General features: G+C 43.2%; 4 protein-coding genes across 4 annotated transcripts; 2 read left to right on the top strand and 2 right to left on the bottom strand.

The window, feature by feature from the left end:
- The first annotated feature begins 93 nt into the window (after nt 1-93).
- COX7A (Cytochrome c oxidase subunit 7A) lies at nt 94-969 on the top strand. The gene is made up of 3 exons (XM_001358812.4): nt 94-239; nt 386-761; nt 818-969. The coding sequence occupies exons 1-2, from the start codon at nt 222-224 to the stop codon at nt 635-637; spliced, it is 270 nt and encodes an 89-aa protein (XP_001358849.1). The 5' UTR covers nt 94-221; the 3' UTR covers nt 638-761; nt 818-969.
- A 7,175-nt stretch (nt 970-8,144) lies between these two features.
- Poxm (Pox meso) lies at nt 8,145-21,983 on the top strand. The gene is made up of 2 exons (XM_001358811.5): nt 8,145-8,924; nt 20,180-21,983. Exons 1-2 carry the CDS (start codon nt 8,915-8,917, stop codon nt 21,286-21,288), a joined length of 1,119 nt encoding a protein of 372 aa, XP_001358848.5. The 5' UTR covers nt 8,145-8,914; the 3' UTR covers nt 21,289-21,983.
- LOC117183282 (actin cytoskeleton-regulatory complex protein pan1) lies at nt 17,717-18,439 on the bottom strand. Its single transcript, XM_033376678.1, has 3 exons — nt 18,312-18,439; nt 18,181-18,259; nt 17,717-18,125 (listed from the first exon to the last, which is right to left on the bottom strand). The coding sequence occupies exons 1-3, from the start codon at nt 18,411-18,413 to the stop codon at nt 17,857-17,859; spliced, it is 450 nt and encodes a 149-aa protein (XP_033232569.1). The 5' UTR covers nt 18,414-18,439; the 3' UTR covers nt 17,717-17,856.
- Ctr1B (Copper transporter 1B) lies at nt 21,856-23,397 on the bottom strand. Its single transcript, XM_001358810.4, has 2 exons — nt 23,175-23,397; nt 21,856-22,687 (listed from the first exon to the last, which is right to left on the bottom strand). Exons 1-2 carry the CDS (start codon nt 23,244-23,246, stop codon nt 22,229-22,231), a joined length of 531 nt encoding a protein of 176 aa, XP_001358847.3. The 5' UTR covers nt 23,247-23,397; the 3' UTR covers nt 21,856-22,228.
- Between the last annotated feature and the right edge of the window lie 1,266 nt (nt 23,398-24,663).

The raw sequence follows: 24,663 nt of genomic DNA, 5'->3' as shown, positions 1-24,663 counted from the left end.
ACAGCTTTTAAAATGAAATTTAATAAAATAAAAGTATACCATTATATACCGCAAATATACCGTCGGCTCAATTGTGACCTAAAAAATACCGAAAAGTATTAAAAATACAACGGGGTGGCAGCGCCAATTCTCCAAAACAGCTGTCATAATTTGTCCGGATTTTCAGCCCAGAAAAACTTTTCTTGCGTTAGCTAAAAATATATAATAATATCTTCAGCAAAATGATGAACCTGTCGAGAGTGAGTAAAATTTTGCGACTGGAAATAGCCCACAGGCATTGCTGCATGTGGAGCATTCCTCCAGGGCCTGGGAAAATATAGTTCACGGGCAATTACGTAAGGGCGCTGGAGCTCCACCGAACTAACCGCACATTTTCCTTTGGCAGGCCGTTGTCCGCAGCTTTGCCACCACCACGAGCCGCCGCTCCACCGCTGTCGGCAAGGAACAGATCGAGAAGGGGTACTTTGAGATCCGCAAGGTTCAGGAGCACTTCCAGAAGAAGGATGGCAAGCCCGTCTTCCTCAAGGGCTCCGCTGTCGACAGTGTGCTGTACCGCGTCACAATGGCACTGGCTCTGGTTGGCATTGGTGGCATGACCAAGCTCTTCTACGACCTGAGCGTGCCCAAGACGGAATAATAGAGTGCTTGCAGCATATTCTACCTTTAAGCTAAGCCTCTAACCAACAGCAAATCCGCAATCCAGCCCCGTACCACATTTGTTTTGCAGTGTAGTTGCCTTATATTTCCCCTCTTTTAATTGTGTGAGTGCCTGCATTTGTCATAGCGAAATCAATAATTCAAAAAGTCTATCTTGCAGAGCTGAGAGCTGGTCTACCTGGTCAAGATAAAACTCCTACGCCCCAGAACGTTGCTTTGTGTTAGAATTAACTAAGTTTTGATGTGTAACCGAACATTCGCAAGAGCATTTAAAGCGTGGAAATATAAGAGCCTGGCCGTAAAGTAATCAAATTTCATGTATCTTAATGTGGCTGCTGCTGTCTGGGTCCAGGAAAACCATGTTCCCATTCCCCCCTTCTATAATATTGCAATAACATTAAGTAAACGAACAGCCGCCGCTCTTTTTCGATGGCAGATCTCAGAGGGGCTGCAGTGGGGACATGGGGAACGACCAGGGAGTCTGTTTTATAAATCAAAGGGCGGCAACTCGGCGCGTTGCCATTGGCATGGAAATGCATTTTAAATCGAGCGAATCATGTTGCGCTTTAACACAAACACAAACCCGAGCCGAGCCCGCTGCATGTTTATTAATACTCGCCGCAAGGGAGAGGCAGAGGCGGCAGAGTGCAGTGCTGCAAAATATGCAATTCAAGGCATTTTTTCATTAGTTATTTCTCCATAAACACTTAAATAAAACTAAAGCGTTAAAAATTATGAAAACATCCGCCGCCTCTTTATGAATTTTCCTTTGCATTTTCACACACACTCGTACATGTGTACAGTGCGTTTCCAGAATATTAAGAACATTTTGTGTTGTACCGAATACTACACAATATGTTACTACCAAGATATTGGATTTTAGGAACTAATTCCGCACCGCTGCCTTCTCGTCCTTGTCTGTTCTGTCAATGTCTTGGACAGTTGAGTCGCAGAAAAGACTTACTTTTCGGACCGAAAATTCCAACCACAAATACACACTCTTGGTCCATGGACATAGTCGATATTGTATAGTCTTCCAGGATAATAATTTTGATAATATAAATTAAAAGAATATAAATGATTTCATTAGAAAAAGTGTTGATCTGTTTCAAAATGTATCTGAATGCTATTCCATAAACCCACAATATCCTCAGATCTTCTACTTTTTCAGACATCTACCTTGCACTCCCGAAACGCACTGTCTTCCCATCCGTTGGGATGAAAAAACAACCTCTTTACTTTTTCCCGTGTTGGTCTGCCGTTACGGCCCATTTGGACTTCGAGATGTGCGCGCGAAACGAAACGCATAAAATGGGCTCCCAGCGAGTTTACCGTTAACACATTTGGAACCGAGAGCCTCTGCGTAGGTGGCTAAGTGGCACTACATCTACATCTCGTGATCTATTTTCATGTGAAGAGCAAACATTGTAACCCTTTTCCCTGAATCCCTCCAATCCTCTATTAATTTTTGGGAGTAGTTCCAAAGTGAACAAGATATTTTTGGTTTTTTAATTAAAGTTTCGCTTGCCCCGAAGAGAACATTGTGATGCACATGTCGCAAACTTATTATATTTCATAGACTGTGAAAAATTTAAATGAACACAGAATGCCAAACGTTGGCATGACTGTGGCCCCGGGTCTGGTCGGGCCCGGACTCCGGAGTAACTGCGACTGGGTGTGCACCACAACCGTTCCACATGACTGCCCACAGCCAAATTACAATAATAACTCAAAAAGCATAGAAGATGCCAAGCTAAATGCTCTTCTCCTCCTTTGCCAAAAACAATATGGAAAACAAAAACCAAATCGGGGAAGGGAATCGAGCGCCCTGGCACGCCACGGCAGGGCAGGGGCAGGCCGGGAATGAGATGCGGATGCGTGTAGAATTAAGAATCGAAAAATGTGTTTCATTAAATGTTATTTATAGTCGGCAATTTTATGCATTTAAAGCGCGTCTATCAACGGCAGCATCTGAGGAGCCATGCGGAAACGGCACCGACGCCATATTGAAATTTAAACGCGGCTCTCTCGTTTGAAGCAAAGGGTGATGTGATCAAGGGATAGAGAACGAGAGAGTCAACCGAGAGTCAAGAGAGATACCGATTATAATCGTAGAACTCCATGATGCCATAGGGCTTCCCAAACTTTCACCTTTCCATTCCTTTGTTTGATGTTTGCTTTTTGCTTTCGCTTCTTTTTCACCACTTCGTAGATGAATTTTTAGATGCAGTTCACGTGAAATATGGCCGGGTCCTGGTCTGGGGATGCCAGGGTCCCAGTGCATATATGAGCTGCCGGTCCGTAGCAGCCGCAGCCACAAATCAGAATGCCGTTGAAGCGTTCAAGTGCAACGAGCATGAAGAGAACTCGCTGCCTTCGTCGTCTCCAACTTCCCCCCAACTTCATCTCTGTATATCCATATCCATCTGCATCTCCGTCTCTGATTGTCGTTGTCGGCAGATCTCGGCAACTTTCAGATGAGCCACCGCTGAGTGAGCATCATCAACGTTTCGTCAGATTGTCGCTGTCTGCGCCCTGGTATACGTACTCGTAATACTCGCCAGTAGTCAAACCTTTGGGTGATTTTTTATGATTTTTTTGTATTTTTGTGTGTTTGCCCAGCGAAACCTGTTTGGCCTGTTAACACTTCGATTACAGCTCAACTCTTTCCCTCAGTCCGTTGTTGGGAGGGGGAGAGGGGGATAAGATGCTTGCTACGGACACGGACCCCGGTCGCCGGGCACCTTGGGTGGTCCACGTTCCCGTCCGGTCGGACTATTAGTTAAATTTTGATTTATTTGTACTTCAATTAGTCGTTGAACAAATCTGTTTATTTATTTGCTTTTAATTATTGTTAGAAACCACAAAGCCGTGCCACTGCCTCAGCCTCGGGTCGGTCGGCTCTTTATGGTGTGTCTTCGTCACCTGCCTGAGCGAAGAAGGTTTTTAATTAGCACCAACAATATAATTCACAAAAAGCCATCTTCAAATACCCGAGGATTTCTTCAAATGTTAATGGAATCTCAATCGATTCAAATGCAAACAGAGTTTTGTTTTTCAAAACATTTCTCAAGACAATTGATCGATGGAAAAACAAAATGCATACAATTTAATATTTGCAAATCTGGAATTACAATAAATATTTAAAAATTTATACAGAAAATGCTCTTATGACTTCCGGAAAAAACAATCCAGAAAACAATCCAACTAAGAATTCCAGCAAAGTATATTTTTATTATGGCATTATCTTTTTGTTGAGCAAACAGAATATTTTCCTTTCCATATTATTTGCGTCTGGGATCCTAATAAATATGGAAATACCTGAGCATCATCTGCTATGCAAAACAATAATCGAGTAATTATATTTTGATATAGTTCTGCATCCATGGCTGCATTTTTGGGGCCTTCTGGTAGCACAAACAAACAAAAACAGATTGCATGCCTTGCCGGAAAATGCCGGAATACATTTTACTGAAAATATATAAACCGTAACGGACTCGACCCCGGTCTCAGTTCCAGCTCCATCTCCTGGGGAATTAGGCGTGAAAGAGATGCGCCGGCAAACCGAAACCCGAACAGAGCAGAAACACATGTCCAGGTCGAGCATTGGGGATGGGTGATGGGAAGTCTTTGGTCAGCCCGCATACGCAACCGGTACCGGGGATCGGGAACAGCTTCATCTTCGATGCTCGTTAGCAGTGACCGTGAGCGAGCGAACGTGTGGGATGTGGGGTTTGGGATCAGGTGACAGGTTTGCTGCGGTATGTTGCCTCTCAAGTGAGCCGGGTATACGTTTACACCAATAATTCATCGTCAACTGCAGTTGCAGCGATCCGTGTTACGTCCTTCCCTCACGAGCTCTGAGGGCACAGGACTCAAGTGCTTACATAATCACGTGTTGATGCTGTCCAAGATGTACGAGGGTTCTCTTCTTTTGGAGTGCCGCTGCCGTAGACAATTTGACGCTTCCGTCCCTTCGAACTGTTATACGGTTCACACCCATCTGGCCGTAACCTTATGCAAGCGCTGCCCGCCGCTGGATGTGTCAATTTTATAGCGTATTTGCCACTTTATGACATTTGATGCTGCTTCTGCCACTTGGCCTGCTCCTTGGACTGCGCTGCGCTCTCATCCCACCCCATCCTCGCACCCTTGGCTCTTTTGTTTTCTCAAGTGTCTGGCATACACTCCTTCGACTGTTATCTCTGGCTGTCGTTGCACAACCCAGAAACTCAACGAAAATAGTAGCCTCTATGTGTCGGTGGACCGCATATTTATATACCCTTTCGATTTTACCTTGAGAAACATACATACATGTACATACAATTACAGCCATTACTAAAAACTCTGAATTTCAATATATTAAAAACATCTTGAGAGACATAAGAACGTTATAATTGGCTTAAATGGTGGTCTTTAATAAATGGAATTATGATTTAAATAAAATTATGGGTTCAGTCGGCTCCTGCTGTTTCCTGCTCAAAGTTCCAAACATCTGGCAAAAATCACAGTATCCTCTGAAAGTGTATAAAAAAGAAGAAGCTGATGCGGAAAAGGAAAAGCGAATGGTATATAGAGGGTGATAGAGAAAGATACAGAGTAAAGCAGAGAGAAAAACGCATAATATTCATTTGTTATGCTTGTCATTTGTCACTGGCCCTGGCTGCCGGCAACTTCAAAGCCTGTCACCCAATTTGTTAAACGCGGAGACAATTTTGTCATCGTCTTCTCTCCAAACTCTCCTCCACATCGTTCCGCTCCCCATGGCACTGTTTTGTCACGAAGCTTCAGCCACAAGAGGGAGGGGGGAGATCTCTTAGCTTTCGCATGTGGCCAATTATTTTGTAAGTTGAGAAATGCTCAATATCCATTGCCATTAATGGAATTTCCGTTGCGATATAATATGTAGGTTCGTATTTATACATACATACATATGTGTACATATTTTTATGTATGTCTGTATATCTGCTTAAAAGGTTATACACTATGAAAGTAGCTTATGATCTTTACATTTTTGTTTCATGAATATAGTCCCATTTGATGTAGTCTATTCTACATTTTTTAATTTAAAGAAACAGAATGACTTGGTTTGAACTTGGACACAAATTTCTTGTTTTTTAGTACTCAACAGATAATCAGTTACATTAAATATGAAACTAAATTAAATATGTAAGTACAAATATGGCGAAAAGTCTTTTAAATAAGGTTCATTTAATCTAAACATAAAACAATTGAAAATAAACAATTAAAAATAAATTACACGTGTTGGAAACATACATACATATACCTACATATGTATGTACATAATCCACATAAATGAATTATATTAAAATCAATAATTTTTTAAATTAATGGTAAAATGTAAGTGAACACACTTTCTTTTTACGATATCTATTATCGATGCAAATACATACATACATTATATCGGTATACATGTTTCTTAGCGCTTCTTCCTCTGTGTGTATGTTTTTATAGATATTCTTGTACATTTTTAAAAATTTCTCTCCATTAATCTAAGAGTACTCGTACATACATAGATGTACACATGTGTACATATGTATATGTATATAGATTAACAGAAATGTACATGCATACAAATGTACATATGTACACAGTCCTATATATCTACATTTTAATGTCTGTACAGTGTACATATATTGGTAAAATTCATATTTGCCAAAAAAGTAACCTTATTTTTGAAACCGTATTAGATTTGTCTATCTTTATACAACTTTAAAAAAGATTCATGGGATATAATTATCAGACAAAGAAATTTCAGAAATGTTGATACAAATATTCAGAATGGCGATCGTCAAAATTGAATATCCCTAAAGATCGGTGAGCAAACAGGAAAGAGAGTGAGAGAGAAAGAGCGAGAGACTGTTGAGTGGTAGAGGGAGAGAGAAACGAATTGGATTTGCAACAAAAGGTAAGAGCAGGTAAGCGTGAGCCGCCTGCCCAAGGAGGCGTGTCCAAAGAATCAGTGTGTGTCTGCCTGTACGTGAGACGAACCCACACAAAGACAGCACACAACCATGCAACACGCTCTCTGAGAGACGCTGCAATTGTACGAGTATTTGGCAGTGCAAAAAGTTGTGGCTAAGAGACCTGCCAGAGACCATTTTAATGAACGAATGACAAGAAAAATTGGCATCCATCATTAAATGAAGATATTCCGAATTAGTGACAATCAGATGAAGACAACATTTCCCATAATTAACTCTAACCAAGCGCGGCGCAACGCCTCAGCGAGAGCAGCCGGCGGACTAGACCAGGCCATACATCGCTCATCAAGCATACGCCGCATTGGACACACAACAGGCAACACACAACAGGCGACAGGCAACAGGCAACAGCCAGCAGCCAACAGGAGAAAGGAGAAGCAGACACATCCGTATGGGGGTTAGCGTCGCTTTATTAGTGATATGACTTTGTTAATGAACCAAAAATAGATGCACAAGATCGAGAACGCCCGACTGCGATTCCCACAGCCCCGCCCCCAGATCTCCATATGTGTGACACTAAAAAGTCATGACATCGCTCGCTCACCCCGCGTAACGCTACGGATACGCTTACTTGCTTCAGATTGGCCATTCAAGCATTCAGGAATTAACTCCGCCCGGTTGCCCGTATGTCCGAAAGAGAGAGAGGGAAACCTGACTGACTGACTGCGTACTCGTGCGCAGCCAAGATACTCAAACGATACGAAACTGCCAGATACACTCGTACAGCGTATACACCCACACACACACACACAGATGCTCAGCTACAGGAGCGGCTGCGGTACTGGCTGGGGCGCTCTGAGGAGAAGCAAACTTATGGAATGGAATGGCTCGCAACAAAGTAGGAAAGACTTTGGTCAAGTGGAATCCAAATAGACTAGCCCACAAAATTAAAATTATTCTATGACGATGTTGATAGTTTGTAACTTTTCTTTTTGAATGCTTATCTAGGGATGATTAAATCTTTACTTGGGCAAACTAATACTTATAATACGTCAATGATACTCGTATATGCATTCTTATCGAACTACTACAGTTTAAGTGTTTTTACTACATTTTAATTATAAGTAATACCTTGTATAGTTCTAAAAATCCATTTCATAATTAAACACATATCTGAGTTACATAAAACTGCAATACTAAAATTTCTTGTTGAATCTATGTTTTACAAATGATTATTCCTGTGAGGAGCTGTCAAAAACCTTAATCCTATATAACTAATCATAACCCTAGGGCCTACCCTCGTAGCGGTCCTGGGTGTGGAGCGACATTCTTTATTTTTGTTATTTTCCCTCACACAGATGCACAAACACACACACGATCATCGCCATTAAAGCCAACAAATACAAACCGATCGACCGCCCTCCTTCGTGTGTGCATGTGTGTAAGTGACTGCGAGAGGCAGAGGGACAGAGAGCGAGATAAAGGAAGGAAGAGAGAAAGACAGAGAGAGGATGCTCAAGACGTTGCGTCGACGCTGTGGATGTGGCTGCTACTGCGAGTGTGGATGTGAATGTGGATTGATGGACACGATCGCTGCTCGTTGCTCGTTCGGGCAGCAGTGGCAGCCACATTAGTCGCAGCAGACACGGGTGACGACCAACAACACAAGAGTGGCAGAGAGCGCGGCAGAGATTCGCACGGTAAAGAGAGAGACGAGTCGAGACGAGAAGCGCGCGCACGGATCAGTGGATACGGATTAAACGAATCTGAGCAAATCGCGAGTGTCTATCTCCATGGAATGATCGATCGATCGCGCGGGAGGTCCAACAGCAGAAGATCAAAAGCAGATCAAAGTGTATAGAAAGCCCCTCTTCATTTCCGATAAGGTGTGGATAAGTGCGTGATAATTATCAAAGACCCTGATCGCTTGGCCCGAAAATGTGCTAATCAGATCTCAGTTTTGGTTCAACAACTCAGACGCCCCGTCGCGACGTGGCTATTGATCGAAACGTAATCGGGCACCAGTGCTCCAGCACCAACTGGCGCCAATTTGTATACAAATTTCATGCCTTAATTGAAACTAACATTATAGCCAAGTGGCAAGTGTGAAAAGTTAACGACTAGGCAACAACTCTGCTGCTCCTCAGCCCCAAAACACCTACCACCAATCCATTTCGCGCACTGTGCAAATTGAATCTCCGTCGCGGGGGCAGAGAAAGTTGCGGAGAAAGAGAGCGGTGGAAGAGCAAAATCAACAGCCGGTGACCAACGAAGCAATTGTGGATTTCTTCAGTCAACTAACACCGCCCGACATGGACCCAGGTAGGTCTGCCCTGACCCTCCATTCAATATATCCACTATCCCTCTTGAATGATCGATCGATCTACATATGTGAGGTGCCGACGGCAATGAAGATCTCCCTGGTTAATCCTACACAACCACTCAAATCGTCAACTCAAGTGTTTTGCTCACAAAGTGATCCATGTCCCAGGTCCTGATGGAGCTCAGCTGCCTCCCTGCAATCGACTAAGGTATTTCACTCAATGCCTTTTTGCTTTTGGGCCAGGCCAAGATACAAGTGTTTGCTTATGATTTTGTCGTTTCAAAAGGTTGCCGTCGCTGGCCGCGCATGATCGACAGCCTCTCGGTAGCCGCGACTCGTGTTTGCCTTCGAAGATGGTCTCCCAGGTCCATGCCCCTATCCATGCCCATGCCCAAGCCCATGCCTCCTAATTTAACTAATGATCGTTGTAATGTTTGTGCCTTTGTCGTGCGGTCTTCACTTTTGGCTCCAAGTGTCCGTGTCTCTGTTTGTCCATGTGCTTTGGGTCAAAAAACCCAAACTCCATCTTATTAGCCCGAAAAAAATGGAAAGATGTGTGTAAAGATTCGTTTTCTGCTGCCCTGCCCAACAGATCTATTGACAAAACTCTGTGCAATTGAATAATTTGGCATGCGCTTCCTAAGGTTCCTAAGGGCTATAAATAATAGGAAAAGGCATGTTTAACTTTCAAAAATCATGGAACGATGGAATCATCGTTGCAGATTTGATCGGATTAATTGACATAATTTCCTACATTTCTGAGCAATTCTCTTTCTGTTCGGCTCGGGGTTGTCTATAAATTTTAATATATTTCATCTGCTCCATGCATTTATTATAGGTTAGATTAGACTGATTCCAATAAAGGCATTAAACGTATAAGTTTTATCAACATTTTTTTTATTACTTAAAAATAAATCCGATATTATTGGAATCTACCATCACGGCTGCCAAACTTGTGGAATTTTCATTAAAACAGGCAATTAATTATTCTTGACTCATTTATATTGAAATTATCAATTTGTTGCCTAAGGTTTTACTTGACTTGAGTGTAACAAACTCTTTGGCTGGTGAGACCAGGTGGAAACATTATGGGAAAAGAAGGCAGTGTCTGTTAGAGAAATATATAAATATGAACCTTGGCTAACTAATTCTAATCCTTGTTCATGTGAATTGATTAGTGGATTTTTAAATTTTATTTTGTCATGGTATAAATATAAAGTCTAAAGTCGTGCACTTCTAAATTGTTAAAAGCAATCTTTGGTTAAATTCTTTTAAAAAATGATTTTATTATTGGCTTGTTTTTATATGTCAATCAATGGCGTTCGATTGCTGATTAACTTCTTTAAAGAATCGAATTTCTTTAGCCATAACAAAAAGGTAGTAACAATTAAAGAAAATAATACAAGTATCGGTACAAAGACAGGAAGACAAAAAGTCGGAAAGTCCCGCACTTTGGTCCATTAATGACTTGCTTTCGATGTTTTGACATTTTGTTTGTACCCGTATGCTGCTGGCTTTGTTTGCACGGCCGCAGACGTCGAAGAAGATGTGCACGGAGATGGTAGATGGGCGACGGGGGACGGGAGACGGGAGTCGCCGTTGCGGTGGCTATGAAGATGCACAAGTGCGTGACTAACGGCCACCGGTAGCCATCTACTTCGGTAGCTAAACATGCAAAGCCCACAAAACACCGACGACCGACCTAAGAGGGCTCGGGCCAGACGCGGAGAGGGGTGTGCAGTGTCGATACGAGATGCTAAAATCACAGAAATGGGCAGTAAAACAAAAGACGTAGACCCAGACGAAGATGTAGACGCAGCCCACAGCCACAGGCACAGGCACAGCCTCAGTCTCGCACTGGTACTACGACGGTCACAAAATGCAGGCAAACACTTGAGATACGAAAAGAAAAGACGTCGCGTCAATGTGTACACGCCTTAATGGAAGAGTATACATATGTATACCCGGCTGGTACAGGACCAGAGACAGAGCGGTGTTAGGGTACGGGGACGGGAGCATTATAAAAGCCCGACCGGCAGCTTCCTCCTTTTGATTGCAGCTCAAGTTTGGGCCAACGCTTCACTGACCTGGCTTGATTGTGTGGCGTCGTCACTGTCGGTCTCGTTTCCTTTCTCCCTGAGTTCCTTAATTAAATCACTTCCCCGTTAACTGATGCGGAACTCTTTCGTTAAGCCTTTTCGGAGACAGTCTTTCGTCTTTGGGTATTATGGATACTGTGATCCGCAACTTCTTGACAATATTAAATAGATTTGGGACTTTCAATCTGTTTTAAAAGTTTCCTTAACATCAGTTCAATTTTTATCCCTAAATGCTTTTTTCTTCCTTTACCAATTGCCAGAGTGAAATCTGACGCTCTTTAAATGCTATCATTGAATCCTAGAACCGATTTTCGGAGTATCCTCAACAGGTTTTGATGGTTTTTGGTATCTAACGATCCCTAAGAATTCCCCTCATCTGGAGATCTCCCCAAGGATCGCTCCTTTGACATTTGACAAGTGTGCGCATAGCAGCGGAGGAGCAAGTCGACTCATTACCATGCATTTAATGAGTTTCTAATCGCTGGTGGGGGGCACGGGCACGTGTTCAAGGGATAATGAATGCAAGCTCATCAATAAGAAGAGCCAACATCTGGATGTGAACCCTAACCCCTTGATGGCCTGTGTCAATTCCCGCGGGGCTGGACCCAAAACCGGAACTGCAGTACCACATAAATACTCATACAATACTCATAGCCTCCAACTGCACTTCCCATCGGAGTCCGGGGTGAGAGTCAGAGTTGGAATCCGGAGAGTCAGTGGAGTCAAGAGTGGGCGAGCTGCAGAACACATGGATCTAGATTTATGCATCTTGCCGCTGTCAGCGACGGGCGTTGCACATTGCTCGAATGCCAGCGAACCCGAACCATACCCGTACCCGGGGGCCATGCCAATGCCAGGGAGTTGTGTCGGTTCTAGTACATTGCCAATGATTGGTCGGATCTGTTGGATGGATGTACGAGTTTTCGATTTGTGGGCCTTCTATCGTACATTTCGGCTATGCGCTCGCATTGTCCACATTCTTGGTACGCGTAATTGAAGTCACCGCAGCATGTCTTCCTTGGTTGCACCCCTTTTTCGACATTGCCTCGGTACTGAGGAGCCGTCATATTTCCTAGACTCCTCTATCTCCGGAGAGGACTGTGGCTGGGCGGGGCTCTACGCGTATCTTTGTGGTGGCTGCCGTGATTTATGGACTCATTAATTTCTGTTGACAGACAATGCTGTTGACGCTGAAGGAATCTATTTAGCTTTATGTACTTTTGATTCCCACTTGCCGGAGCACAGAGAGGGCAGGGCGCCTATTTTATGACTTTCATTTATAATTTGAGGCACTTGCTCTTGCACTTGATCCGCCTTGCATTTTTCAATCTGGAATCTCGAGAAGGCATAGCTGATCTCTATAGATGGTGATTTATTTAAAATATGATTACATCGTGGGGCATGTAATATGAACCATTGAACATTATCGAGACCCTGAAAATATAGGAAGAAAAATGATTAAATGTTATTGAAATTCATTGATTCCATTTATAATGGAACTAAGATCGATCTATGTATATCATTTCAAGAGCTAAAGCCTATATATGTATATTTCTCTAGTCATAAATTTTCTAGTTATTCTCCAGTGACCATTTACAGGGGGAATCAACATGATTTTCTTCTCCCATGATCTTCCTTCGTGTTCATCTGTATAGGAAACAGCATCGATCGATGTTCAGTAAACAAATAGCGATCTCTTTTCCATTGATAACACTTGAAATTGAACTTTTGCAGATTAAGATGGAAAATGGCATTGCCAGCAGTTCAAAGAGACAGTCGGACAGACGGACCGGCGGACGGACAAGGGGAGATGCTTCCTCTTTCTCCCGGCTGGGCGACTCTGTGAAATTTACTGATAAATAAATGCGATTGTGCGGCAAATTGTGCAACGCTCCGAATGCAAAATTGTCGACAAGTGCACATAGTTAGTACATATATAAAAGAAAGAAAAAATGAAACACATTGAAGGGTGCTATTTATAAGTCTAAGCAAGAACCCAACAAAGTCTGCAACTAACTATGTATGTATGTTTGTAGTATACAGTATTACAGCTTACATATGTATGTGCATATGGGGACGGGGGCACGAGGCGTATACGCAATGCAATTGCCGAGCCTCAGCACAACTCAACTGAGTTGTTAAATTAATTTTTTCTGCAATACGAATGCATATAAATTTCATAAAAAGAAAATCACACAAATTAAACATATATGAAGCGGCATCTCCCCATCGCGACGGCGCTCTGTCAATCAACCTGCCTCTGCCATTGGGGTCTTTCGAAGGAGAAGGAACCGCTTGCCAAGACCCAAAGATTTATGGGACCAGGCCGCCACACATGCACATGTGCATAAACCCAGAAATTGTATAGTTTTGAGAAAGGAAATTCAATTTGCCATGCACTTGAATACCCTTTCGAGAGGTATGGACACATTCCTTAGGCGCTTGCTTTGATAAAGTCCTTAATCGTAACTATGTCCCGCGAATATATGAGAAAGTTGTGATGGAATCAAAGATGGCATCCAGCAATGGCAGAACAATGTACAGCCCCATAAATGGTATAAATGTCGAGAACTCTTCTCTCATGACATATGTAAATATGTATGTCAGAGCATTCAAATGGCGCTTTAAACTTTTCTTCCTTTATCTTCTCTTTTTTGTAACTTTTTGGGGCGTTCCTCTTCCACTGATCGGATCACACACCAAGCCCACAACCCGAAAAAATATTGCCCTCAATATCAAAAACATCATTTCATGCCAAATTTATATTCCATTTGGGCCCAACAAAAAATTGAAAAAAATACAAATCCAAATTGGCAGCCATTTTGATATTGCATTGTATTATTTATTTTATTTGTTCGGTTGCAGTTAATGTTGTGAATATTCAGACAATTACTCAGAATTTTCTACGATTTAATACAATTAAGTGGGCCATTTTCTCAGAACGCTTGGCTTAACGTGAAAACGTGTTAATTGACGGCCGGCTTATTAATTTGATTTGAAATGTTTCTTTGTTTTTGTATTTTTAAAACACAACTCAACACACAAAATGCCCAGATAGGCGTGATAGGTATTGTTGTCATCGGGGTTCGCTGAGTTTTTTTCGCCCATGCAATCACTTAAAAAGTCTCATAAATCTTACAATGTATTCTAATGATCGTATAAACAAAATTTCTTATCATTTTGAAATGTTGAATTTGTTAAATTCAATTAGGCATAAAATAAGTTCATTGCCTCTCGACATTTGACATCGAAAATGTTCTCGCTAGGGAATCATTTTTAAATGGCATAATCTCCACATCAATCGAATGCCTTGTCCAATAAATGCACTTTTTGTTTGAAAATTATCAACCAGACAAGCAGGAAGAAGACGTTACAATCTGGTGTATAGCATTATAATTCATTCCAAAATGATAAGAAATGTGTATTGCTAAAAAAATCATATTTATCAATGTACAGTGAAATCAAGTAAAAAGGAAACCAGGTTTTTCTTTCGTTTTCTTTGCTCTGATATAATCTATTATCTCCTGAAATTTAAATTATAACTACAATTTTTAGTAGGAAAAATCTTATTACAGACCACACTGTTATCAAATGCTCGTAAATATATTTTTTACCGATTTCGTTTTTTGTTTTTTCTTTGCCGCTCTTGCCGCCGTCCATTTTGTTTAGCGAAATATTATTTTTAATTAGTTCTAGTTAGTTAACATTTGTTAATTGCTCCTGTAATTGGATTTACTCGCATCAGTGGCTTTTTGTGAATACTTTAATGATATTTTAATAATTTATAAAAGGAGTAAAAGAGCCATTTACAATTTTAAGTGCCGTCGGCATTTGTTTGTTAAAAAAGCGCAAGTGTTGAGAAATTTCCAAGAAAATGAAAACGAAAAGAAGAAGGCACATTTCTTTCTGGATTGCGTGGTCGTTGGGAGCATTTTGTAATTTGTTTATCGTTTGTGGAGTGCCACTGACAAACAATGACCGCCATTGTATTCGGCAATTTCCCAGAATTTATGAATTATAATGTTGCCCTATAGACAATTTTAATTGAGCTTTTTATGGCATACCGTGCGGGGAGGATGCGCCCTAAGGGTTGCCACAGCCACCCGCGAAAGTCGACGCCGATCTCTACAAGTCAAGCATAACGACCAGGCTAAGTAAAAGTATACGATTTCATGGCAAACAGAGCCATTTGTAAGCCATTTGTACCAAACACAGATTCAGATACAGAATACAGAAGCATCAGGCGGCTACCGAATCCGTTTCGAATTTCCGCTGGGATCCGAAAGGACAACGGAACGGAGACGAGAATCCATGAGCAAATATTGACCAAATAGGGCCCAGGGCTAGGGCTGTTAGAGGCAAGGGCACGGCCATATGCATCTCCATTTCGTTTCAGAGTTTATGATTTTTTAAGCTGTTTGCCCGACCTCTTCACATTTTTGTAGCTGTTTGCCTTTCATTAACAGAAGCTGGTGATGCGGCTGCTGCTGCTGCCGCTGCTCAGCCTCGACTCGAGATCGGATTTGATCGGATCAGGCAACCACTTTGAGGGCAGGGCATAAGTGTTTGCATTGATCAAGTCGCTGACTAGTGGAAAGCCGGGAAACCGGAAAGTCAGGAAGGGTCCTTATTAGAAATAAAGTAGCACGCTGCTGCTCCTGGGCACTGCCTGTTCTACATGATCAGCGGCTTAACTCCAAATTAAACAAACAAAATATCTTTTAGCGCTCGAAGGTTCTGTTCTTCGTTCCCGATGGCAAATAAGCAAACACATCTCAACGGCGAGGCGACCTGGCATATGCACCTGAAATTTATTTCTCCTCTGATCGTGACCGACACACGAAGATCGTTCCACGACGGTGGCATGTTTGCACCTCTAATAAGACCAACAGTCAGTGCCGACGCGTCGTCGAGGCAGGCAGTCACCACTCCAAAGGGTCAACAAAATGTTGCACTTGTGCATCCCTCCCAGAAAGGTTAGGAATAGAATGGGACCTGGACTCCTACTGCTCCTCGAAGTGGAACTGCAACTAGCATCATCGCTCATTAATCAAATTTGTTTTGGAGACTGGGCACGTTGCGAAATGTTTGCCCGCTGCTGCTGCTGCTTCTGCTCTTGACTCATCATCATCTTCATCATCCAGACCCCAAGGGGGGAATCGATGTGCCTGCTCTAATAGGGAATACGTGACTAATTTGCATGTGGCGGAGAGCATTTTATTCTGGCTCTGAGCAGGCCGGATGTCGATTGGCGGCCATAAATCACAAGGGGAAATCAACATCAACTTACAGCAATGATGATGATTTTGAAGGCGATGTTCAAACATTTTCCCAATTACCTAACAAGTCACACAACCGATAGCCGATCATCCGCTTTGCCCAATTCAGTTAAATTCCTTTTCCAATTTTTCGGTTTAGCGAAGGTTCTATTCTTATCGGTAGTCGCATGAATAACTCAAATATCATAATTAAACTGCAAGTGCTCAACTTTGGACTCCATTAATCTTCCATAATTGCCCGAAATTGATGTCATGCGTATTTTAAAAGCCATTAAAACAGCCCAGCAAAGCAATCTTCAATAGATCCAAGCAAAGACACAACAAAAAACAAGAAGATGAAACCATCTACATCATTCATTGGGAGCCCGACAACTAGAAGATATTTGTTAAGACAAATTTATGAACGTTTAGCACAAAAGTCAAGCACTCGGAGATAATGTTCACGAAGAAACCAAACAAATTGCGGCCCTCATTGAACATATTTCGAATACTTTTCCTCGACGACGAAGACAACAGCAGAGCAGAAGGAAATCGGAAAACACAGGCAGACAACGGAGAACACAAGTACAAGAATGTGGTGTGGGAAAGGTGTATCGACTAAGGGATATCCATTGGCATATCGACTGCATTAGTCTGAAGGATGCACATGATTATATCGGAGAAGACTCAGTATTAATAAATCAATAAATCCATATGTAAACATGAATTGGAATATGTAGGATATCTTTTATTTATTGTTTATATATTAAACGAATCCTTTTAACGAAACATTGGAAGCTCACAAAGAAAAGGATTTTTGCTTAAAACCCTCTTCTCTAACAGTCTTATATGCCCTCTTCGACTCCTTTTGTAAGGAGTATAACAGTGGAGCTAATGGGGAAATCTCTGAAGATGCCTGCATTGCTACTCCATCCTATAGGTAGCACATTTGTCGTATGTGTGATCTTTGACGTTGCCTCATCCCTTCATGGCTCCGGCTCTGGCTCTGGCGCTGGATACTCTGTTGCAGCCTGCAGCTAAGTGTAGGAACAGACCCAAGACCCTCTATGTTTGTAACTCAATTCGAAAATAATTAACGATCACGAGATTACAAATGTCAAACATAATGTCAAGCTGGGGGCTGCCGCAGTATCACATATTTGCCACCGGCACCGTGGCTGTCACTGGGGAAATGCCCTGCTCCTGTCGAGCCGAATGTTCAAAGACCAAACACGAAAACCACCGACTTGGTCCCCGAATGGAAATGGAAATGGAAGTGGGAGACCCCCATCCACTCGCCAGCCGCAATGCGTGTGGGTCTGTGGCGAGTGCCAGCCGATTTGTTGTGACTTATGTCAAGACAATTGTGTCTCCAGCTCTGAAAGAACTACATGAATTGGGGAGTAATCCCCGTATCCGAGATTTGTGCACAGATCTGTGGGAGTTCTTGGCTCTGTATTCTTCACCGAGCACAAGTTTTATTCAATTATTAACAAAAGTCGTATACCGAATCCCGTTTTCAAACCTCCGAATAGAGCACTTATGTTGTAGATAATGGCAGAGAATAACTATCTTCAAGGAGCTGCTGTTGTAGCCTCTGAAGCCGCTGCCGCAGGAGCTGCGGTTGTGGCATCTGCAGCGGCTGGAGCTACTGTAGCAGCAGGTGGAGCAGCCGGTGGAGCAGCAGGTGCAGCCGGAGGAGGAGCGCCAGGGGCAGCCGCAGGAGGAGCGGCAGGGGCAGCAGTTGGTGCTACTGCAGGAGCCCCTACTGGAGCAGCAGTTGTCTCAGCAGCTTGACTCGGACCTTTTTGATCAATTATAACTGTACAGTTGCGACAAATGACTGAAAGGAAATATATTTATAAAGCCGATGACATCAGTAGCATCCCGGAACCTACGGATCTCCTCTGAGTCACTATCGCTGTCATCAAAGTAATCTCCTAGTATGCTGGAAAACCAGTCGTAGGTATCGCGTTTCTAAAATACAAAACATTAGCCAACGAGAATGGGATGTTCCTTAGCTTCATACCGGTTTCGCAGGACTCTGCTCTGAGGGTCGGGCATGAGTACCCAGCAAATTGAAGAGCAGGCAGAAGCCCAGTATTAAAATAAGTTCACTTCTAGCTGGCATTCTAACTTTGACTGACTGGCAATACAGCGGAGAGACCGGCTTATATAGAGCTATTAATGACACATGAATACATGAATGTGGATGAGTATCTTAGACCCCTACCGAAAGATCATAAAGATCATCTTGCTCAGTAGCACATACAAATAATATAGTAATATGTATGTGCAACTGAGATATTCGTATGGTGTTCGATTTTCTTCTTCTCTAAAGATCATCTTTAGCGGATGATAATCACCTATTTCTGGAGTCTAAACGGTATCCTACAGTCGAGCTTTCTATATTTATCTCCCCGAAATGCTCTCTCAACATGAACAATCACCTTTTATGTGGGAGATACCGGCTATTTCGAACTATTTGTTCGTATTTATGCAGCTGCACGTACTACGTCTGGCCCATTTGTCTAGTGGGGTTGGCCCCAAGTGCAAGTGCCTGGCAATGATCAAACTGCAATTGACAAGTGCGCAAATCCATAACCATAAAGTACATGAAATTTGAAACTGTCTGTCGATCGTTAGTCGATGATGCCCGCTGGCCGGCAACAAGTGTCTGCGGGGCTGCCAATTTGGGATTGTAATACGATATACCTTCATGCCAATGGACTTGTAAGTCGATTGCATTCGATTTTTTGAATGGGGGTCGATACACTTGCCATGCCTGCCCTCGGCTAAGTCTAAGTCCCTTCTTTGTTCGGTTCCTTCCTGCTTTCTTTGCAGCGTGCGGTGTAACGGGTAACGGGGTAACTCGGGAGCCCTATTGTGGTCCATTTTTATGGCGCTGCACCACGAGTACGTGTGTTGTGCCTGAAGTTTCTGTTGTGAAACACAATTCGAAATTAGAAGTCAGCGCAGATGTACAACATTTCCTCCAATTGCCTGTTATTGTATTGGAATTGCAGGGGAACCCAGTGGCAGAGGCAGGTGCCATGGCTGATGCATCGAAACGAGTGTTTTAGTCGTTTAGCACTCGATGTAGATCTTATTTCCGAAATAGACTAGACTGGCTATAAATAGACTAGACTCCTGGGCATAACTCTAAATATTCAAACTTATAATTTAATTTCGTAAACAAAAGAATAACAATATCCATTCGTACTTTCTCTCGTTATTCATCGTCTAACAATACAATACTCGTATAACAACTTTTCCAACAACTAAAACGGTTTAATTTCACCTACTCCTAGGTAGGGATCTGTCCACAGTGCCCCCAGCGCCAAGGGGGAAATCTTTGCGTCATCGTTGAATGAGCATTTCCGCACGTTCGTTGCATTCAAATGTTGTTTTCCAAGTCCACAATCTCTGGTACGATTCTCGAAACACCCACATCCGCAGTTCTAAGAAGCAAATGGTAGCAACGATTTTCAGTTGAAGAAACGGACAAACCCCAACCCATTTCTCTTCCACTTCTTTTACCCCTTACCACTCTTTTTTGCAAGCGAAACTAATTAGAGGCAAATGTGCTTTTGTTCGCTTCCCATTCTAGGGAATGCTCTTTGTTTATACTCTCAAGATGAGGCATGTTACCCATGGTTAACTGATACGATATATTATTGATATGTACATATATTCGAACCTTTTTGTACCCATGCAAACTTTTATGAGCGCCTGTTACTTACTTTATCTTATATATTATATTGGCGGACCATTTTTGTTCTCTGTTCATTCTACGAATGTCAACAGGGCATCTACACTTCGATTTGCCGAAGGCAGCTTTATTTTTTCCCATGCTAAAGACTCTAACCCCTCTCCTTGCTCTCTCTCCCGTTGCAGAGTCGCAGTGTCCGCAGTATGGCGAGGTGAACCAACTTGGCGGCGTCTTTGTCAATGGCCGGCCATTGCCGAATGCGACGCGCATGCGGATCGTGGAGCTGGCCCGCCTGGGTATCCGGCCCTGCGACATTTCCCGCCAGTTGCGGGTGAGTCATGGCTGTGTGTCCAAGATACTGGCGCGCTACCACGAGACGGGCTCCATACTGCCGGGCGCCATTGGTGGCTCCAAGCCGCGCGTGACCACGCCCAAGGTGGTCAACTACATCAGGGAGCTGAAGCAACGCGATCCGGGCATCTTCGCCTGGGAGATCCGGGACCGGCTGCTCAGCGAGGGAATCTGTGACAAGACGAATGTGCCCAGCGTCAGTTCCATTTCACGCATCCTGCGCAACAAGCTGGGCAGCATCGGGCACCACCATGCCCCGGGCGGATCAAATGGCTCCGGATTGGGGAGCGTGGGCAGTGGAAACAGTAGCAACGGAAATGGCGGCGGCGCTGGCAATGTGGGTGGCAGTCAGGGTGGCAGCAATGGCAACGGCATGAGTGTTGGAAACACACACTCACACCCACACCCACACTCACATCCACACCATCACCATCAGACGGCAGCCGTAGCAGCGGCCAGCGCCCACCATGTCCACGCCCATGCCCATGCCCACGCCCACCTCTACAATTCCATCTATCAGCCGTACAGTGCCGCGGCCGCGTACAGCATGAAGGCCGTATCATGTGGCAGCCCCTCGCCCCCTCAAGGATCAGGGGGCCAGACACATCCACACCAGCTGCGCAGCGTGGCCGCCGCCGCGGCAGCCGCCCACTGGCCATCGTCGCATTCGGTAAGCGATATCCTGGCCCACCATCAAGCCGTCGCCTTACGGGCCAGCTGCCAGGTGGGCGTGGGAGTGGGCATGGGTAACACGGTGTCGCCGCTGCCAATGACCCCCTCGCCTGTGACCGGTGGAGCCAGTGGGGGGCAGCCACTGCTCGACTGCGAGGGTGGGCCAGGGCAACAGACGCCCTACAATTACTACATGTACTTTCAAAATGGTGGCATGCACCATCATCACCATCACGGCGGTATGATGGCCGCCGGGGCCACGGGCTTATGAAGATGCGGATGCGAATGCAGTAGTGGAAGCTTCGCCGGAGGCCATTAGTCATTGTGTGAGCTGGGGGTGGGTTAAAGGCTTAACTACTAAGGATACGATACTCTCGTCTAAGCGGAAACGGTTCCAGTCAATACTTTCGCCGGAAAAACGTAGGAATTTGCAAAGCATACTTTTGGGGGAAGTCTTTACGTTCCGACAGATGTTTTTGATGAATCGATGCCGGGCCACAGTGATAGGTCCTCACTGTACGGGTACTATTTCTATACGAATTTTATGTAATTTTGGAGATTTTTCTTTGTTTTTTGTTTTTTTCGGATTGTTAGAGTTTTGAGTTGGATTTAGTCAGATTTATCAGAAGAACTACAAATAACTCTTTATTTTGAAATGGCAAGTATTGAGTTCTGTTGCGGGATGGTATGTTAATCGATATAGGTTTGTAGGTATATGTGTTATATAGGTTCTTGTTCTCATAACGACTATTTGTACAATATGCTCACTAAGTAAACTAGTTGACTAATTTATGCTACGATTACAGCAACTATAATTAATAATAATAATTAAACCAAGTGTAACTATCGAATAAAATTGTATTTTTAGACAAAATCTGTAATTACTTTGCGGCAATGCCTTGGGGACGGGTGTGTCTAAACCTAATGTGGATGAGGCTCCAATATTCAACAATACATTTGTAGCAAGGTAATAATTAGTAAGGCATTCAATTAGTATTTAGAATAGCATACAGCGGCGATCGTACGAAACAGACGTGCAGCTAATAAAAAATAGTTATATCAAACCGCCGGGCTTGTGTTTTTATACAGACAGTGCATCCACACACCGATATTGGTCATTACAATTCCCAGGTTAGACGGCCTACACATTAAAGATCCAATCCAATTCAATCCTTCCATCATCTATCCCGGCTACAGCTAAGTCCTTCCGCCTAAGGACAACACTCGCTCTCGTCGGGTGTCTTCTTGTTCCAGCCAAAGAAGAAGTAGCCAAAGCCCAGGCCCAGAACCACGGCGAGGCAAAGCCAGTAGTTGAAGGTCATGAATATCAGCATGAGCAGGTAGGATACCACTATCTGCAGCAGATTCAGCAGCGACTGGATAATGTGCGTCGAGTCCAGCAAGCGCTGCCAGTAGGTCTTCTCCCTGGTCTCGGCCAGGGGGGTGTCCGAACAGCCTGTGCATCCACTCGGATTGTCGTTCTTTCGCCGCTGCTCCTCGGCCAAGCGCTCCTTGCGGGCGACTCTACGCGCCAGATGCTGGCGGAGGAACTTCAGCGCCTCGTATAGAAAGGATACCAAAAACCAAAAAATGGCTGAGAGAACGAACTCTGTAACCGTCGATGCCACCCAGCCGCGCCATAAAATACGTTCGCAGTGTCCGGCATGAAACTGTCAAAAAGAGAGAAGAGAGGGAGACAAAGAGAGAGCACATGGTGAGCTTCAGGCCAGTGAGGTGTTAATTGTACATTTTACAGGGTGCAGTAAGCAGCACCTCTGAGCAAACTGTGTTCGAGATTAGTTTTGACCTGATAAAAATCGCCTATCTTTGACCCACTAAACTTGATCGATGTTATCATTGTGCTTAACTTAATAGAGCACCCTGTATAGAATGTATTTTGATATGCTACTTATTGTTTGCCGAGAGTAACTAAATGAGAGCTGGAGAGCAACAGCAAATTCATCGCGAGAGGAGAGCACAGTTTACATACATATGTATGCGAGCAAGTATGAGCGAGTAAATAGATAATTTAACTTGTTGTCAGTTCTCTGGTCTCGTCGCTAAATCTCATACAGCGTAGCTGGAAATTCCGTAAATAATCCCTCTGTCCCAATCAAACGCAATCATGTAGAGATCCAAAATGATTGTGTAACTTACCACCATGATCATGGGACAGGACTTGGCTGTGCTAGTGGAATCGTCAGATCCGTGATTGTGATCCATATCCATCTTGGCGGTCAGGTTTATTTGATAATATAATTAAATAAAGCACAAATTAGGGAAAAGCCGAAAGCTGTTCACGGGAGACAGGTTAGTGATAACCGCAACACTGTTCATGGACTGAGAGCGAAGCGCCGACTGTTGCCCCCATATGGTCGTGAGTTGTTTTTTAAAGAAAAATCGACCCTAATCCCCGTCGAGACGATAGGCAAGTGGGCTTATCTCTGAGAAATGGGAAATTCACGTTATCAACTGGTAGCGGGCAGCAGGTTGCAGGCGCCGATATCACCAGCCCAGCCCAGAGAGGGGGTCTTTACACTGAGCAAGAGTAATGGCCAGATATACATACATATATAAACACGAATAGATATAAATACATTTATCACCAAACATGATTATAATCTGTAATACATCTTTCCCACAAGATAAGATAAGTTAAAGAAGAATAAAAACAGCTATTCATCTTTTTACCTTTGGCAGATTTGCATATTTCAGATCAAGGTCATCATCAGACTGTACTTTACACCAAAAAAAAAAACCAATAGCCCATTCTACACAGAGTGATTTATAGGGCAAACCAAAGGTTGTGGAATATTCTTAAGTGCAGACTTATTTATTGCAATTAAGATTATCATTGGCCAACACGAGCTAACGAAATTGTTGCTGCATCTCAATGTGTTTAAACGATTTGCTCTATTTTCCTTCGAGTTGAACTTTATGGTATTCCGCTGATATATACGCGCACCTACATGGGTACATACATGGGCAACTGGCTGGAGCGATAGCAACCGTCGGGCGGCGATTTTGCCGGTTGTCTGCCTTAGTCCCACTTGGCTTTCAAAGAGTTTTATTTCTAACTGGTCTCGTATGCCGTTTTAATGGATGGCCGTGTGCAAACATTCTACGGCCGTGCGCAAATTCTACGGACATTCTTCAGGCCGTGTGCCAATTTCGAAAGACAAGTGCCGAGTGCAAAAACGATATTGCAGAGGGGCAAATGGTTCAGTAATTGGTTAAAGAAAAAAGGTTTTCATGACGTTCCTTTGAAGGGGAAATAATTGTGTTCATAATAGTTGAAAAGACTTCATAAGTATGTTCCACGAGCAAGATATCTTTGATTTAAATTATATATGATTAAAAACAGATTAAAAATCACTTTATATCACTTATATCTGGAAATAAATCAAAATAAGAGAACCTTCTGCGAAACAATATTGAATTTAACTGCCATTTCATACGTTACGTGACGTGACATTTCATACTCACTTACGTTGCCACTGTTTTTTTGTTGACCTTTTTTGCTTAAACCTTGTTTTATTCACTTACAATAATAGAAAATTTATTCATTAATGTCCTAGAATTATGTGGGTAGAGCTAATGGTTTTAGTTAGGTAGCATTATTCAACGGAATAAAGAAATTGAACAA

Source organism: Drosophila pseudoobscura, chromosome 2 (assembly GCF_009870125.1).
Source record: "Drosophila pseudoobscura strain MV-25-SWS-2005 chromosome 2, UCI_Dpse_MV25, whole genome shotgun sequence".
In the NCBI taxonomy this organism is placed as follows: Eukaryota; Metazoa; Arthropoda; class Insecta; order Diptera; family Drosophilidae; genus Drosophila; species Drosophila pseudoobscura.
This window is presented reverse-complemented; position numbering and strand designations above follow the sequence as displayed.

Coding starts and splice junctions, on each gene's coding strand:
- Ctr1B (XM_001358810.4), bottom strand. CDS start 23,246: ATGGATATGGATCACAATCACGGATCTGACGATTCCACTAGCACAGCC. Junction 22,688..23,174: donor CCTGTCCCATGATCATGGTG/GTAAGTTACACA, acceptor TCTTTTTGACAG/TTTCATGCCGGACACTGCGA.
- LOC117183282 (XM_033376678.1), bottom strand. CDS start 18,413: ATGCCAGCTAGAAGTGAACTTATTTTAATACTGGGCTTCTGCCTGCTC. Junction 18,260..18,311: donor AGCAGAGTCCTGCGAAACCG/GTATGAAGCTAA, acceptor TTTGTATTTTAG/AAACGCGATACCTACGACTG. Junction 18,126..18,180: donor TAGTGACTCAGAGGAGATCC/GTAGGTTCCGGG, acceptor ATTTCCTTTCAG/TCATTTGTCGCAACTGTACA.